The 14,810-nt window shown below is 43.3% G+C and overlaps 1 protein-coding gene across 3 annotated transcripts in view; it reads left to right on the top strand.

Moving 5' to 3' along the window:
- The first annotated feature begins 5,258 nt into the window (after window positions 1-5,258).
- fam91a1 (family with sequence similarity 91 member A1) overlaps window positions 5,259-14,810 on the top strand; it is an 83,425-nt gene continuing 73,873 nt past the window's right edge. Inside the window, exons 1-3 of one of the 3 annotated variants that reach the window (XM_029736096.1) lie at window positions 5,259-5,569; window positions 7,349-7,433; window positions 12,856-13,007. In XM_029736096.1, coding sequence (XP_029591956.1) covers window positions 5,498-5,569; window positions 7,349-7,433; window positions 12,856-13,007 — 309 coding nt within the window. In that variant the 5' untranslated portion in view covers window positions 5,259-5,497. Of the gene's footprint in view, window positions 5,570-7,348; window positions 7,434-12,855; window positions 13,008-13,852; window positions 13,878-14,810 lie in introns of those variants that run through there. The other 2 variants (XM_029736094.1, XM_029736095.1) reach the window with 2 other exon arrangements.

Here is a 14,810-nt window from a genome sequence, read left to right as displayed (position 1 = left end):
GCTGCTGCCTTGGCAGGAACTAATGGGGATCCATAATAAACCCCAGGAAGAGTAGCTGCTGCCTTGACAGGAACTAATGGGGATTCAGAATAAACAGAGGAAGGGTAGCTTTTTTTTACCTTTATTTAACCAGGTAGGCTAGTTGAGAACAAGTTCTCATTTACAACTGTGACCTGGCCAAGATAAAGCAAAGCAGTGCGACACAAACAACAACACAGAGTTACACATGGAATAAACAAGCGTACAGTCAATAACACAATAGAAAAAAAGAAAGTCTATATACAGTGTGTGCAAATGGCGTGAGGAGGTAAGGCAATAAATAGGCCATAGTAGGAAAGTAATTACAATTTAGCAGATTAACACTGGAGTGATAGATGAGCAGATGATGATGATGTGCAAGTAGAAATACTGGTGTGCAAAAGAGCAGAAAACTAAATTAAAACAATATGGGGATGAGGTAGGTAGATTGGATGGGCTATTTACAGATGGGCTATGTACAGCTGCAGCGATCGGTTAGCTGCTCAGATAGCTGATGTTTAAACCAGTGAGATATACCTGCTGGAGCATGTGCTACGGGTGGGTATTGTTATCGTGACCAGTGAGATGAGGTAAGGCAGTGCTTTACCTAGCATAGACTTATAGATAACCTGGAGACAGTGGGTCTAGCGACGAATATGTAGCGAGGGCCAGCCGACCAGAGCAGTGGTGGGTGGTATAAGGCGCTTTGGTAACAAAACGGATGGCACTGTGATAGACTACATCCAATTTGCTGAGTAGAATATTGGAAGCTATTTTGTAGATGGCATCGCCGAAGTCGAGGATCGGTAGGATAGTCAGATTTACGAGGGTGTGTTTGGCAGCATGAGTGAAGGAGGCTTTGTTGCGAAATTGAAAGCCGATTCTAGATTTAATTTTGGATTGGAGATGTTTAATGTGAGTCTGGAAGGAGAGTTTACAGTCTAACCAGACACCCAGGTATTTGTAGTTGTCCACATATTCTAAGTCAGAACCGTCCAGAGTAGTGATGCTAGTCGGGCGGGCGGGTGCAGGCAGCGATCGGTTGAAGAGCATGCATTTAGTTTTACTTGTATTTAAGAGCAGTTGGAGGCCACGGAAGGAGAGTTTTATGGCATTGAAGCTCGTTTGGAGGTTTGTTAACACAGTGTCCAAAGAGGGGCCAGAAGTATACAGAATGGTGTCGTCTGCGTAGAGGTGGATCAGGGAATCACCCGCAGCAAGAGCGACATCGTTGATATATACAGAGAAAAGAGTCAGCCTGAGAATTGAACTCTGTGGTACCCCCATAGAGACTGCCAGAGGTCCGGACAACAGGCCCTCCGATTTAGTAGTTGGCAAGGCAGTCATTTGAGAAACCAAGGCTGTTGAGTTTGCCGATAAGAATACGGTGATTGACAGAGTTGAAAGCCTGAAGACGGCTGCACAGTACAATCTTTTATCGATGGCGGTTATGATATCGTTTTTTAATTTTATTTTAATTTTTTTATTTCACCTTTATTTAACCAGGTAGGCAAGTTGAGAACAAGTTCTCATTTACAATTGCGACCTGGCCAAGATAAAGCAAAGCAGTTCGACAACATACAAAAACACAGAGTTACACATGGAGTAAAACAACATACAATCAATGATGCAGTAGAAAAAAATAAGACTATATACAATGTGAGCAAATGATGTGAGATAAGGGAGGTAAAGGCAAAAAATGCCATGGTGGCAAAGTAAATAAAGTATAGCAAGAAAAACACTGGAATGGTAGATCTGTAGTTTGAAGAAAGTTCAAAGTTGAATGGGGATCCATAATAAACCCCAGGAGGGGTAGCTGCTGCCTTGGCAGGAATAATGGGGATCCATAATAAATACAAATCTGTCACCAACAGGGTTTCAAACCCAGGCCATCCAGTTTCCTACACACCATCAGACTGCTTTAGCCTACCGAGCCAAAGGCATTAGCTCTAGGAGCCATCAGCAGTCATCTGGCGTCAGTGAAGTTAACCCATCATAAGGTTCACTGAACCACGTCCTCAGATAGCACTCCACTCCTTCATCCAATCCATTTCTCAATATATATATATATATATATTTTTTTTTAATCTATTGTGAAAGAGAACGACTAGCAAATATTTCAATACAGATTCGTTATCAGGGCAAAACAAGAGTTAAAATGTTCTCCTGCAAAAAAAGCTTCTCGAGCATGAAAAGACGGCGTAAGAGAGGTCGACATCCTGACGAGAATATGTTGGTGAATAAATAATCCGCCTCTACCCTCCATTCTATTGGCGAACGTACAATCACTGGAGAATAAACTGGCTCAGAATCCGCAGAGCCTCGAGTGGTTCATGGCCACGTTCCCTCCTAGAAGGTCTACGGCCCCTGTCCACGTAGAATGATTTTTGATTTGAATTTTGATTTGTTTAACACTTTTTTGGTTACTTCATGATTCCATATGTGTTATTTCATAGTTTTGATGTCTTCACTACTTTTTTACAATGTAGAAAATAGTAAAAATAAAGAAAAAACCTTGAATGAGTAGATGTGTCCAAACTTTTGACTGGTACTGTACATACAGTATCTACCTCAATTACCTCGTACCCGTTACCTCGTACCCCTGCACATGGACTCGTTACCCGTTACCTCGTACCTCTGCACATGAACTCAGTACTCATTTAGTCTTTTTTTATTTTCTATTTTTTCTGTCTCTCTGCATTGTTGGGAAGGGCCCTTATGCATTTCACTGTTAGTCTACACCTGTTGTTTATGAAACGTGTGAAAAATGAAATAAGAATAATATTTGATTTGATGACACTTATTAAAAGCAGGATGCAAAGTGGCAGACCAGATGTTGGTTTTGTTATTATAATTATTATTATAATTATTATTATCTCCTCCTTCTTACATCATCTATCTCCACCTCAACTCATCTATATAATTAGAATGCTGTCCTTTTCCCATAGCTGGATCTTTCCCTATGTGTCCTGTCCTAAAGTAGTGCACTATGTAGGGAATAGGGTTCCATTTGGATCATCCCTTTATCTCTAGGACAGCAGCATACAACTTGTTAGGCCCATTCCCCTTCCCCCACCTCCCCTAAAACTCCTGAGGCATTGAGATGAGTTACTGTCACGTTTGATTTACAGCATATGGGGAGGAAAACAGAGAGATTGAATAACAAGATTGAGATGTCAGCCACTAGGCAGCTAGTTGTCGTCAGAGTGCTGTGTGCTTGGCTCCTTGCTATGTGACTCTGAGCTGTACCCCAACACTGTTTATACTGGTTGGTTACCAAGTGACTTGAGGCCTGCGTCACAATTGGCCAATAGGATTCTGATCTAAAGTATTGCACTAATGGTCCATATAAGGAATAGGGTGCCATTTGGGACGTAACCCAAGTGAGTTAAGGTGCAGATGCTGATCTTTGAGCTCTCCAAGAACAGTGTCTAATCCCACTGAAAGCCCGTGGCAAGGTTGACTCACAGTCCAGGCATTTCAGACAGCTGATTTATCTCATTAATTTTTACAGTATGAAAACTGGGATGTATGTTGTGAAATGCAAATAGCATTGTCATATTTGACCAACTTTTGGAAAGTATTCAGACCCTTTGACTTTTTCCACATTTTGTTATGTTACAGCCTTATTCTAAAATGAATAAAATAAAATAAAAATCCTTATCAATCTACACACAATACCCCATAATGACAAAGCAAAAACATTTTTTTTAAGTATATTTTGGCATATGTATAAAACCACAAAAACAGAAAAACCTTATTTACATAAATATTCAGACCCTTTGCTATGACACTCGAAATTGAGCTCAGCCGCATCATGTTTCCATTGATCATCCTTGCGATGTTTCTACAACTTGATTGGAGTCCACCTGTGGTAAAACCCCAAAATGTCTGCAGCATTGAAGGTCCCCAAGAACACAGTGGCCTCCATCATTCTTAAATGGAAGAAGTTTGGAACCACCAAGACTCTTCCTAGAGCTGGCCGCCCGGCCAAACTGAACAATCGGGGGAGGAGGGCCTTGGTCAAGGAGGTGACCAAGAACCCAATGGTCACTCTGACAGAGCTACAAAGTTCCTCTCTGGAAATGGGAGAACCTTCCAGAAGGGAAACCATCTCTGCAGCCCTCCACCAATCAGGCCTTTATGGTAGAGTGGCCAGACGGAAGCCACTTCTCAGTAAACGGCACACGACAGCCTGCTATGAGTTTGCCAAAAGGCAACACTCTCAGACCATGAGAAACAAGATTCTCTGGTCTGATGAAACCAAGATTTAACTCTTTGGCCTGAGTGCCTGGCACTATCCCTACGGTGAAGCAATTTAAACAATACATTTAGAATAAGGCTGTAATGTAACAAAATGTGGAAAATGTCAAGGGGTCTGAATACTTTCCGAATGCACTGTATATGCCCCATTTATTTATCCTCCGGTTCTGACTTGGTGTACAGGGAGAATACTGTAAGAACGGCCCATTCTGAATTATGTCGCTGTACATTTTAAAAGTGCTGAACAAATAGTTATATTGACTACGTCCGTCCTAGCTCACTCATTGTTTTAATTGAAATTACGGATTGCCTCTTATCCGCTCGTCATTCTCTTATGCCATAGTTTGTACATTTCAATTGTCAGTAGAAACCACATTTGTTTAACAAGTCAGCCATATCAGCTATGTTTTTTTAAAGGCAGTAAATGAGGCTGAATTAACTGTTTCGCTGCCAGACAAGGCTCCGCTGCGAGCCAGGTGTAGCAGTGGTAAGGATTCACTCCTTGTTACTAAAAATGAAGCTCTGCTGTTGAGACAGCTTTATGTAGAGGTCCTAACAGTTTTGTGGGCACCGTTTGTCACCGTTAAAGTGCAATTCATATATTGTTTAATGTTGTGTAGTGGCTTTGCTGGCATGCATCTAAAACACATTTTTTGAGTTTGCCCCAATAAGATGTAAATGCTTTATTTATATCTAATACGTTTTTATAAAAATAAAACATTTCTCAATTAGACCTTGTCAGACCAGTTTCATGTGGAGAAATGTGATAGTTTGACAGTTGTAGCCACTTGCTAGACAGTTTATATGACCACTATGCTCTATGTAAGAAATAATACAAGACATGTATTTTACAACGTCGAGTATACATTGCTGGAATGGAGCCAACCGTGTGATTTTCTTACGTCTTTAACAAGAAACGGTAGTGAGTTTGATGCAGTAATCATTCTGTCAGTGTTCACATCAGCCGCCATGTTTCAGCTGGTTCCGCCTCGGACGGAAGTGACGAACGATCGTTCCGAAATACAACAAGGAAGTGGACATTTATTGAAAAGGAAAAATTTGCTCTATTCAGCTCGGAAACATTCGGATTATCAAGTTACTGTATACATTTATATTTTTTGAATATATATATGTTTCGGCAGGTATAGTCATCTTGGACTTGCCAAAAAAACCCGCTGCTGTTGGTTTCGTGGATCCCGATTCAAACTAGCTAGCAATGAACACGGACGTGGAATTCCACATCAGGCAGAATTATCCGTGGAACAAGCTACCAGCAAATGTCAAACAGGTATGCGATCTAGCTCAGCGTTTCCCAGACCTTTTGGTTTTCTCCCCTAGCACCACACAGCTGATTCAAATAACCCAACTCATCATCAAGCTTTGGTTATTTGTATCAGCTGTGTAGTGTTAAGGCAAAAAAACAACAACAACTAAACGTTTGGGAACCCCTGATCTAGCTAGCTAAAAAGCTATTCCACAGCTAGCTAACTAAACGTTTGGGAACCCCTGATCTAGCTAGCTAAAAAGCTATTCCACAGCTAGCTAGCTAGCTTACATCTTGTCAGTTAACTTTTCTCCCGTCCGTTCATTACTGCAACGACAGTGGTTTTGTCATTCACCTGAAAGCATCATCAGAGCACCACTCCATTACCTAACTAGCTGGCTGCCTAGCTTGGTGTAGCACCTGAAAGCATCATCTCCATTACCTAACTAGCTGGCTGCCTAGCTTGGTGTAGCACCTGAAAGCATCATCTCCATTACCTAACTAGCTGGCTGCCTAGCTTGGTGTAGCACCTGAAAGCATCATCAGAGCACCACTCCATTACCTAACTATCTGGCTGCCTAGCTTGGTGTAGCACCTGAAAGCATCATCAGAGCACCGCTCCATTACCTAACTAGCTGGCTGCCTAGCTTGGTGTAGCACCTGAAAGCATCATCAGAGCACCGCTCCATTACCTAACTAGCTGGCTGCCTAGCTTGGTGTAGCACCTGAAAGCATCATCAGAGCACCGCTCCATTACCTAACTAGCTGGCTGCCTAGCTTGGTGTAGCAGCTCATTCTTAATCACTTGAGTTTTGACAGGTGGCGTAATGTCATCATTGTAGCTAAACAGCTATGAGCTGGCGGTCGAATGAAAATGAGCTGTATTGTGTTATCTATTATCTACCATGTCAAGCAACTAGGGTTACTCGAAATGTTTTTTTGATCAGAAAAGAAATTGTTATAATACAGGGAATGATCTATTCATAACTACTACATATCGTTAATAAATCCCACCTCATCATAAGCGTTGAGCTACTATGCCAAGATGTCAGAGACATCTTGTTTTTTAGAGCAGTGGTATGAATGAGATTGAATGCATTGTGTTTAATATGCAAGCTCTATAATGCAGTATTCAATCACCTCTACATGACCTTTCTGTAGGCTTTAATACTTACTGAGTTACTGTGTATGTTACTGTACAGAGGGTAGTGCTTATGGCCCAGTACATCACTGATGTACTGGGCAGAGCTCCCTGCCATCCAGGGCCTCTATACCAGGCGGTGTCAGAGGAAGGTCCTAAATATAGTCAAAGACTCCAGCCACCCTAGTCATAGACTGTTCTCCCTGCTACCACAAGGCAAGCGGTACCGGAGCACCAAGTCTAGGTCCAAGAGGCTTCTAAACAGCTTCTACCCCCAAGCCATGAGACTACTGAACAGTTAATTAAACGGCTACCTGGACGGTCTGCTTTTCACCCCCTACCGACATGTACATAGTAATTCAATCAATCAATCACCTAACCAAACCTACATATGCAAATTACCCCAATCAATCACCCCAATGACCTCGTACCCTAGAACACTGACTCGGTACCGGTACTCCGTGTATATAGCCTGTATACAGTGTTACTATTATCTTTTTATCTATTTGTTAATTGTCTTTTTAACTGCATTGTTGGGAATGGACTCCTAAGTAAGCATTTTACGGTATGGTCTACACTTGTTGTATTCGGGGCATGTGACAAATAAAATGTGATTTTTATTTGTATATTAATGCATCTAAATGTCCTGTTTTCATTTACAGAGTGTTGGGAACTCGCAGCGTGAATATGAGAAACACGTGCAGCTGTACAGTATCCGCAACCAGCTGAGGTTCCGCAATAACCTAGGTGAGTCAGCGTGGGAGGAGTCAGCGTGGGAGGAGTCAGCGTGGGAGGAGTCAGCGTGGGAGGGGTCAGCGTGGGAGGGGTCAGCGTGGGAGGGGTCAGCGTGGGAGGAGTCAGCGTGGGAGGAGTCAGCGTGGGAGGAGTCAGCGTGGGAGGGTTCAGCGTGGGAGGAGTCAGCGTGGGAGGGATCAGCGTGGGAGGGGTCAGCGTGGGAGGAGTCAGCGTGGGAGGGGTCAGCGTGGGAGGGGTCAGCGTGGGAGGGGTCAGCGTGGGAGGAGTCAGCGTGGGAGGAGTCAGCGTGGGAGGGTTCAGCGTGGGAGGGTTCAGCGTGGGAGGAGTCAGCGTGGGAGGGATCAGCGTGGGAGGGGTCAGCGTGGGAGGAGTCAGCGTGGGAGGGGTCAGCGTGGGAGGGGTCAGCGTGGGAGGAGTCAGCGTGGGAGGGGTCAGCGTGGTAGGGGTCAGCGTGGGAGAGGGCAGCGTGGGAGTCTCAGGCTTGTCAGAATAACTATATTGTAGACTACAATATCCACCCCTCATTTCAGGGCAAGCACAGAACGTTTTCACACCCCTTGACTTTTTCCAGATTTTGTTGTGTTACAAAGTGGGATTAAAATGGCTTTCATTTAATTTTTTTGTAATCGATCTACACAAAATACTAGGGATGCACGATATATCGGTGAACATTTCTGAATCGGCCGATATTAGCTAAAAATGCCAACATCGGTATCGGCCGGTGTCTAGTTTAACGCCTGATGTGCAAAACCGATGTCAAAGCTGACGTGCATACCTATATAACGTAGGTACATGACATAATGACGCCACGTAAAATGTTGCGCAACACAGCATTCCTAACCTAGCCCACAATGTCTGCTGTGTGGATCGAGCAGTCAATAAGTTGAGCAGTCATTTGAATGAGTAAGAAAATTTCAGCGAGACAACTCAAAGGCAAAATCCATTTAAGCCAAGATAATGGAATTCATTGCCCTTGACAATAACCGTTCTCTGTGGGTGATGTTGGCTTTTGCCGACTGGTCGAGCACCGGTTAACACTACCAAGTGCGCTATTTTTCTGATGTTGCCCTACTGGAGTAACGCAGTAATAGCGTCACTGCTATTAGCTTCACGACATGCATACTATGGAACGCCATTTGGGTCATTGCGTGTCAAAGAAGATACAGTAGCACTGTCAAGCTGTACAAAAAAGTCTGCAAACACCGGCCATGAATTATGTTTACAATACCGCGTTGGTAATAAAGCATAATTTGTTTGACCGCAACTTCTGGGGTAACTAGCTTTAGCTTGGTACTTAGCTAACTCCAATACAACCAGCCTGAAAACAATGACCAGTAGAAACTGCAGTCATTTTCATTATTCTTAGCAATAATTTAGGAATCCTTGTTTTAGGAATCCTTGTAAGAATTGTTGTTCACCTATTGAAATTGAACTTCAGTTCATGAAAATAAATAGCTAGCCAGCTACTTAACCCTGTTGCCCAAAGCTAACGTTAAAAGCAGCCAGTGAGGCTCGACCGGACCGGGTTATGTGTTGTGAAGCTAGCCACAATAAGGATTAGGCACAATAGTAGAATTAGCGTTTTGCCTTCAAAATAAAAGTATGTCATTGACAGTGATGCAAATGAATACAAATAGTAGAATTATGATATCCTTTTATTTTGAAGGTTAACCGCAAAGTCCACTATTGTGGCCAATCAATCAATCAATCAAATGTATTTATCTTTTTACATCAGCTGATGTTACAAAGTGCTGTACAGAAACCCAGCCTAAAACCCCAAACAGCAAGCAATGCAGATGTAGAAGCACGGTGGCTAGGAAAAACTCCCTAAATAGGCCAGAAACTAGGAAGAAACCTGGAGAGGAACCAGGCTATGCGGGATGGCCAGTCTTCTTCTGAGAGAATTAGAGAGAGCATATTTAAATTCACACAGGACACTGGATAAGACAGGAGAAATACTCCAGATGTAACAGACTGACCCTAGCCCCCCCGACACATAAACTACTGCAGCATAAATACTGGAGGCTGAGACAGGAGGGATCAGAAGACACTGTGGCCCCATCCGATGATACCCCCGGACAGGGTTAAACAGGCAGGATATAACCCCATCCACTTTGCCAAAGCACAGCTCCCACACCACTAGAGGGATATCTTCAACCATCAACTTACCATCCTGAGACAAGGCCGAGTATAGCTCACAAAGATCTCCGCCACGGCACAACCCAAGGGGGGGCACCAACCCAGACAGGAAGACCACATCAGTGACTCAACCCACTCAAGTGACGCACCCCTCCTAGGGACGGCATGGAAGAGCACCAGTAAGCCAGTGACTCAGCCCCTGTAATAGGGTTAGAGGCAGAGAATCCCAGTGGAGAGAGGGGAGCCGGCCAGGCAGACTGCAAGGGCGGTTCGTTGCTCCAGAGCCTTTACTTTCACCTTCATACTCCTGGGCCAGACTACACTCAATCATAGGACCTACTGAAGAGATGAGTCTTCAATAACGACTTAAAAGTCGAGACAGAGTCTGCGTTTCTCACATGGATAGGCAGACCATTCCATTAAAATGGATCTCTATAGGAGAAAGCCCTGCCTCCAGCTGTTTGGTTATAAATTCTACAGACAGTAAGTAAGGAGGCCTGCGTCTTGTGACCGTAGCGTACGTGTAGCTAGCACCAGACAGATGAAGACCTAGCTAGCCAGTAACTAGCTAACACCAGACAGATGAAGACCTAGCTAGCCAGTAACTAGCTAACACCAGACACAGATGAAGACCTAGCTAGCCAGTAACTAGCTAACACCAGACAGATATAGACCTAGCTAGCCAGTAACTAGCTAACACAGATAAAGACCTAGCTAGCCAGTAACTAGCTAACACCAGACAGATGAAGACCTAGCTAACCAGTAACTAGCTAACACCAGACAGATGAAGACCTAGCTAGCCAGTAACTAGCTAACACCAGACAGATGAAGACCTAGCTAGCCAGTAACTAGCTAGCCAGTAACTAGCTAACACCAGAAACAGATGAAGACCTAGCTAGCCAGTAACTAGCTAACACCAGACAGATGAAGACCTAGCTAGCCAGTAACTAGCTAACACCAGACAGATGAAGACCTAGCTAGCCAATAACTAGCTAACACCAGACATAAAGACCTAGCTAGCCAGTCACTAGCTAACACCAGATGGATGAAGACCTAGCTAGCCAGTAACTAGCTAACACCAGACAGATGAAGACCTAGCTAGCCAGTAACTAGCTAACACCAGACAGATGAAGACCTAGCTAGCCAGTAACTAGCTAACACCAGACAGATGAAGACCTAGCTAGCCAGTAACTAGCTAACACCAGACAGATGAAGACCTAGCTAGCCAGTAACTAGCTAACACCAGGCACAGATGAAGACCTAGCTAGCCAGTAACTAGCTAACACCAGGCACAGATGAAGACCTAGCTAGCCAGTAACTAGCTAACACCAGACAGATGAAGACCTAGCTAGCCAGTAACTAGCTAACACCAGACAGATGAAGACCTAGCTAGCCAGTAACTAGCCAACACCAGACAGATGAAGACCTAGCTAGCCAGTAACTAGCTAACACCAGACAGATGAAGACCTAGCTAGCCAGTAACTAGCTAACACCAGACAGATGAAGACCTAGCTAGCCAGTAACTAGCTAACTAACACAGATGAAGACCTAGCTAGCCAGTAACTAGCTAACACCAGACACAGATAAAGACCTAGCTAGCCAGTAACTAGCTAACTAACACAGATGAAGACCCAGCTAGCCAGTAACTAGCAAACACCAGACAGATGAGGACCTAGCTAGCCAGTAACTAGCTAACACCAGACAGATGAAGACCTAGCTAGCCAGTAACAAGCTAACACCAGACAGATGAAGACCTAGCTCACCAGTAACTAGCTAACACAAGACAGATGAAGACCTAGCTAGCCAGTAACTAGCTAACTAACACAGATGAAGACCTAGCTAGCCAGTAACTAGCTAACTAACACAGATGAAGGCCTAGCTAGCCAGTAACTAGCTAACACCAGACAGATGAAGACCTAGCTAGCCAGTAACTAGCTAACTAACACAGATGAAGACCTAGCTAGCCAGTAACTAGCTAACTAACACAGATGAAGACCTAGCTAGCCAGTAACTAGCTAACTAACACAGATGAAGACCTAGCTAGCCAGTAACTAGCTAACTAACACAGATGAAAACCCAGCTAGCCAGTAACTAGCTAACACCAGACAGATGAAGACCTAGCTAGCCAGTAACTAGCTAACACCAGACAGATGAAGACCTAGCTAGCCAGTAACTAGCTAACTAACACAGATGAAGGCCTAGCTAGCCAGTAACTAGCTAACTAACACAGATGAAAGGGAAGACCCATAGAAATATCTTTGCCATAGAGGAAGTGTAAACTTGTCATTATATTATATATGAAAAACCTTCGTATGGTTTCAATCAAATAACATTTTATGACCATTGTGGAAAAAGTCAATGTGTGAATACTTTCTGAAGGCCAATTATAACCAATCATAAATCATTTTATTGCTCAGTACTTACAGCACATTTATTATGGGACCCTATGTATCTGAAAGCACCTGCTGTTTTTTAAAAAGTTGTCAGTAGGCCTAATGAACCACAGACCCAGGATTCCTCTACTTACAGTAGAACATACCTCATTACTTTGGATCCAAACATGAAACTGGAGAGCTTAATGAGCCTTGTTCTTAAAAACATAAAACTCCATTGTCTTGTACTTTTAAATGAGAAGGGACAGTTCTGATAGGCTGACAGTGGGATGTACCCACTGAGAGTCAGAGTGGTGATTTTAATATCAGCTGAATAAGGTCAACACTCTTACTCTGAGATGCTTAATAAATACATCCTCTGTTTGGTGTCCTGCGTAGTCGCTGTTATTTCTAAATCACAGCTTTCTTTCCCTATCTGATCACAGTGTCTGTCCTTTTCCGTCCCTGTCTGATCTGAGTGTGTCTGTCCTCTTCCCCCTGTCTGATCAGTGTCTGTCCTCTCCCCCCTATCTGATCTGATCTGTCTCTATTCTCTCCCCCCTGTCCCTATCTGATCTGAGTGTGTCTGTCCTCTTCCCCCTGTCTGATCAGTGTCTGTCCTCTCCCCCCTATCTGATCTGATCTGTCTCTATTCTCTCCCCCTGTCCCTATCTGATCTGAGTGTCTCTATTCTCTCCCCCCTGTCCCTATCTGATCTGATCAGTCTCTGTCCTCTCCCCCCTATCTGATCTGAGTGTCTCTGTCCTCTCCCCCCTGTCCCTATCTGATCTGAGTGTCTCTGTCCTCTCCCCCTGTCCCTATCTGATCTGAGTGTCTCTGTCCTCTCCCCCCTGTCCCTATCTGATCTGAGTGTCTCTGTCCTCTCCCCCCTGTCTGTCCAGTGAGACACGTGAGGAAGGATGAGAGGAAGTACTATGAGGAGCTGCTGAAGTACAGCCGAGATCACCTGATGCTCTACCCCTACCACCTGTCAGACATCATGGTCAAAGGCCTCCGCATCACCCCCTTCTCCTACTATATCAGTATCATGGAGGTACAGTAATATTATATACTATTACTATATATAATATATCCACTGTAGTCACCCCTTCTACTATATCAGTATCATGGAGGTACAGTAATACTATATACTATTACTATATATAATATATCCACTGTAGTCACCCCTTCTCCTACTATATCAGTATCATGGAGGTACAGTAATACTATATACTATTACTATGTATAATATATCTACTGTAGTCACCCCTTCTCCTACTATATCAGTATCATGGAGGTACAGTAATACTTTTACTATATATAATATATCAACTGTAGTCACCCCTTCTCCTACTATATCAGTATCATGGAGGTACAGTAATACTATATACTATTACTATATATAATATATCCACTGTAGTCACCCCTTCTACTATATCAGTATCATGGAGGTACAGTAATACTATATACTATTACTATATATAATATATCAACTGTAGTCACCCCTTCTCCTACTATATCAGTATCATGGAGGTACAGAAATACTATATACTATTACTATATATAATATATCTACTGTAGTCACCCCTTCTACTATATCAGTATCATGGAGGTACAGTAATACTATATACTATATATAATATATATACTGTAGTCACCCCTTCTCCTACTATATCAGTATCATGGAGGTACAGTAATGCTATATACTATTACTATATATAATATATCTACTGTAGTCACCCCTTCTCCTACTATATCAGTATCATTGAGGTACAGTAATACTATTACTATATATAATATATCAACTGTAGTCACCCCTTCTACTATATCAGTATCATGGAGGTACAGTACTACTATATACTATTACTATATATAATATATCAACTGTAGTCACCCCTTCTCCTACTATATCAGTATCATGGAGGTACAGTACTACTATATACTGAGTTTACAAAACATTAAGCACACCTGCTCTTTTCATGACGTAGACTGACCAGGTGAATCCAGGTGAAAGCTATGATGCCTTATTGATGTCCACTTGTTAAATCCACTTCAATCAGTGTAGATGAAAGGGAGGAGACAGGTTCAAGAAGGATTTTTAAGCCTTGAGACAATTGAGACATGGATTGTGTTTGTGTGTGCCATTCAGAGGGTGAATGGGCAAGAAAAAAATATTGAAGTGTCTTTGAACGGGGAATGGTAGTAGGTGCCCAGGGGCACCGGTTTGTGTCAAGAACTGCAACACTGCTCAACAGTTTCCTGTGTGTGTATCAGGATTGTTTCAACACCCAAAGGACATCCAGTCAACTTGACACAACTGTGGGAAGCATTGGAGTCAACATGAGCCAGTGTCCCTGTAGAGTCCATGCCCCGACGATTTGAGGCTGTTTTGAGGTCAGAAGGGGGTTCAACTCAATGTTAGAAAGGTGTTGTTAATGTCTGGTATAGTCAGTGTATATAACATATCTACTGTAGTAGGCTGCGCCCCAAATGACACCCTATTCCATGTACGTCCATAGGGCTCTGGTCTATAAGGTCCATAGGGCTCTGGTCTATAAGGTCCATAGGGCTCTGGTCTATAGGTCCATAGGGCTCTGGTCTATAGGTCCATAGGGCTCTGGTCTATAAGGTCCATAGGGCTCTGGTCTATAAGGTCCATAGGGCTCTGGTCTATAAGGTCCATAGGGCTCTGGTCTATAAGGTCCATAGGGCTCTGGTCTATAAGGTCCATAGGGCTCTGGTCTATAAGGTCCATAGAGCTCTGGTCTATAAGGTCCATAGGGCTCTGGTCTATAAGGTCCATAGGGCTCTGGTCTATAGGTCCATAGGGCTCTGGTCTATAAGGTCCATAGGGCTC

Source organism: Salmo trutta, chromosome 36, assembly GCF_901001165.1.
Source record: "Salmo trutta chromosome 36, fSalTru1.1, whole genome shotgun sequence".
In the NCBI taxonomy this organism is placed as follows: domain Eukaryota; kingdom Metazoa; phylum Chordata; class Actinopteri; order Salmoniformes; family Salmonidae; genus Salmo; species Salmo trutta.
This window is presented reverse-complemented; position numbering and strand designations above follow the sequence as displayed.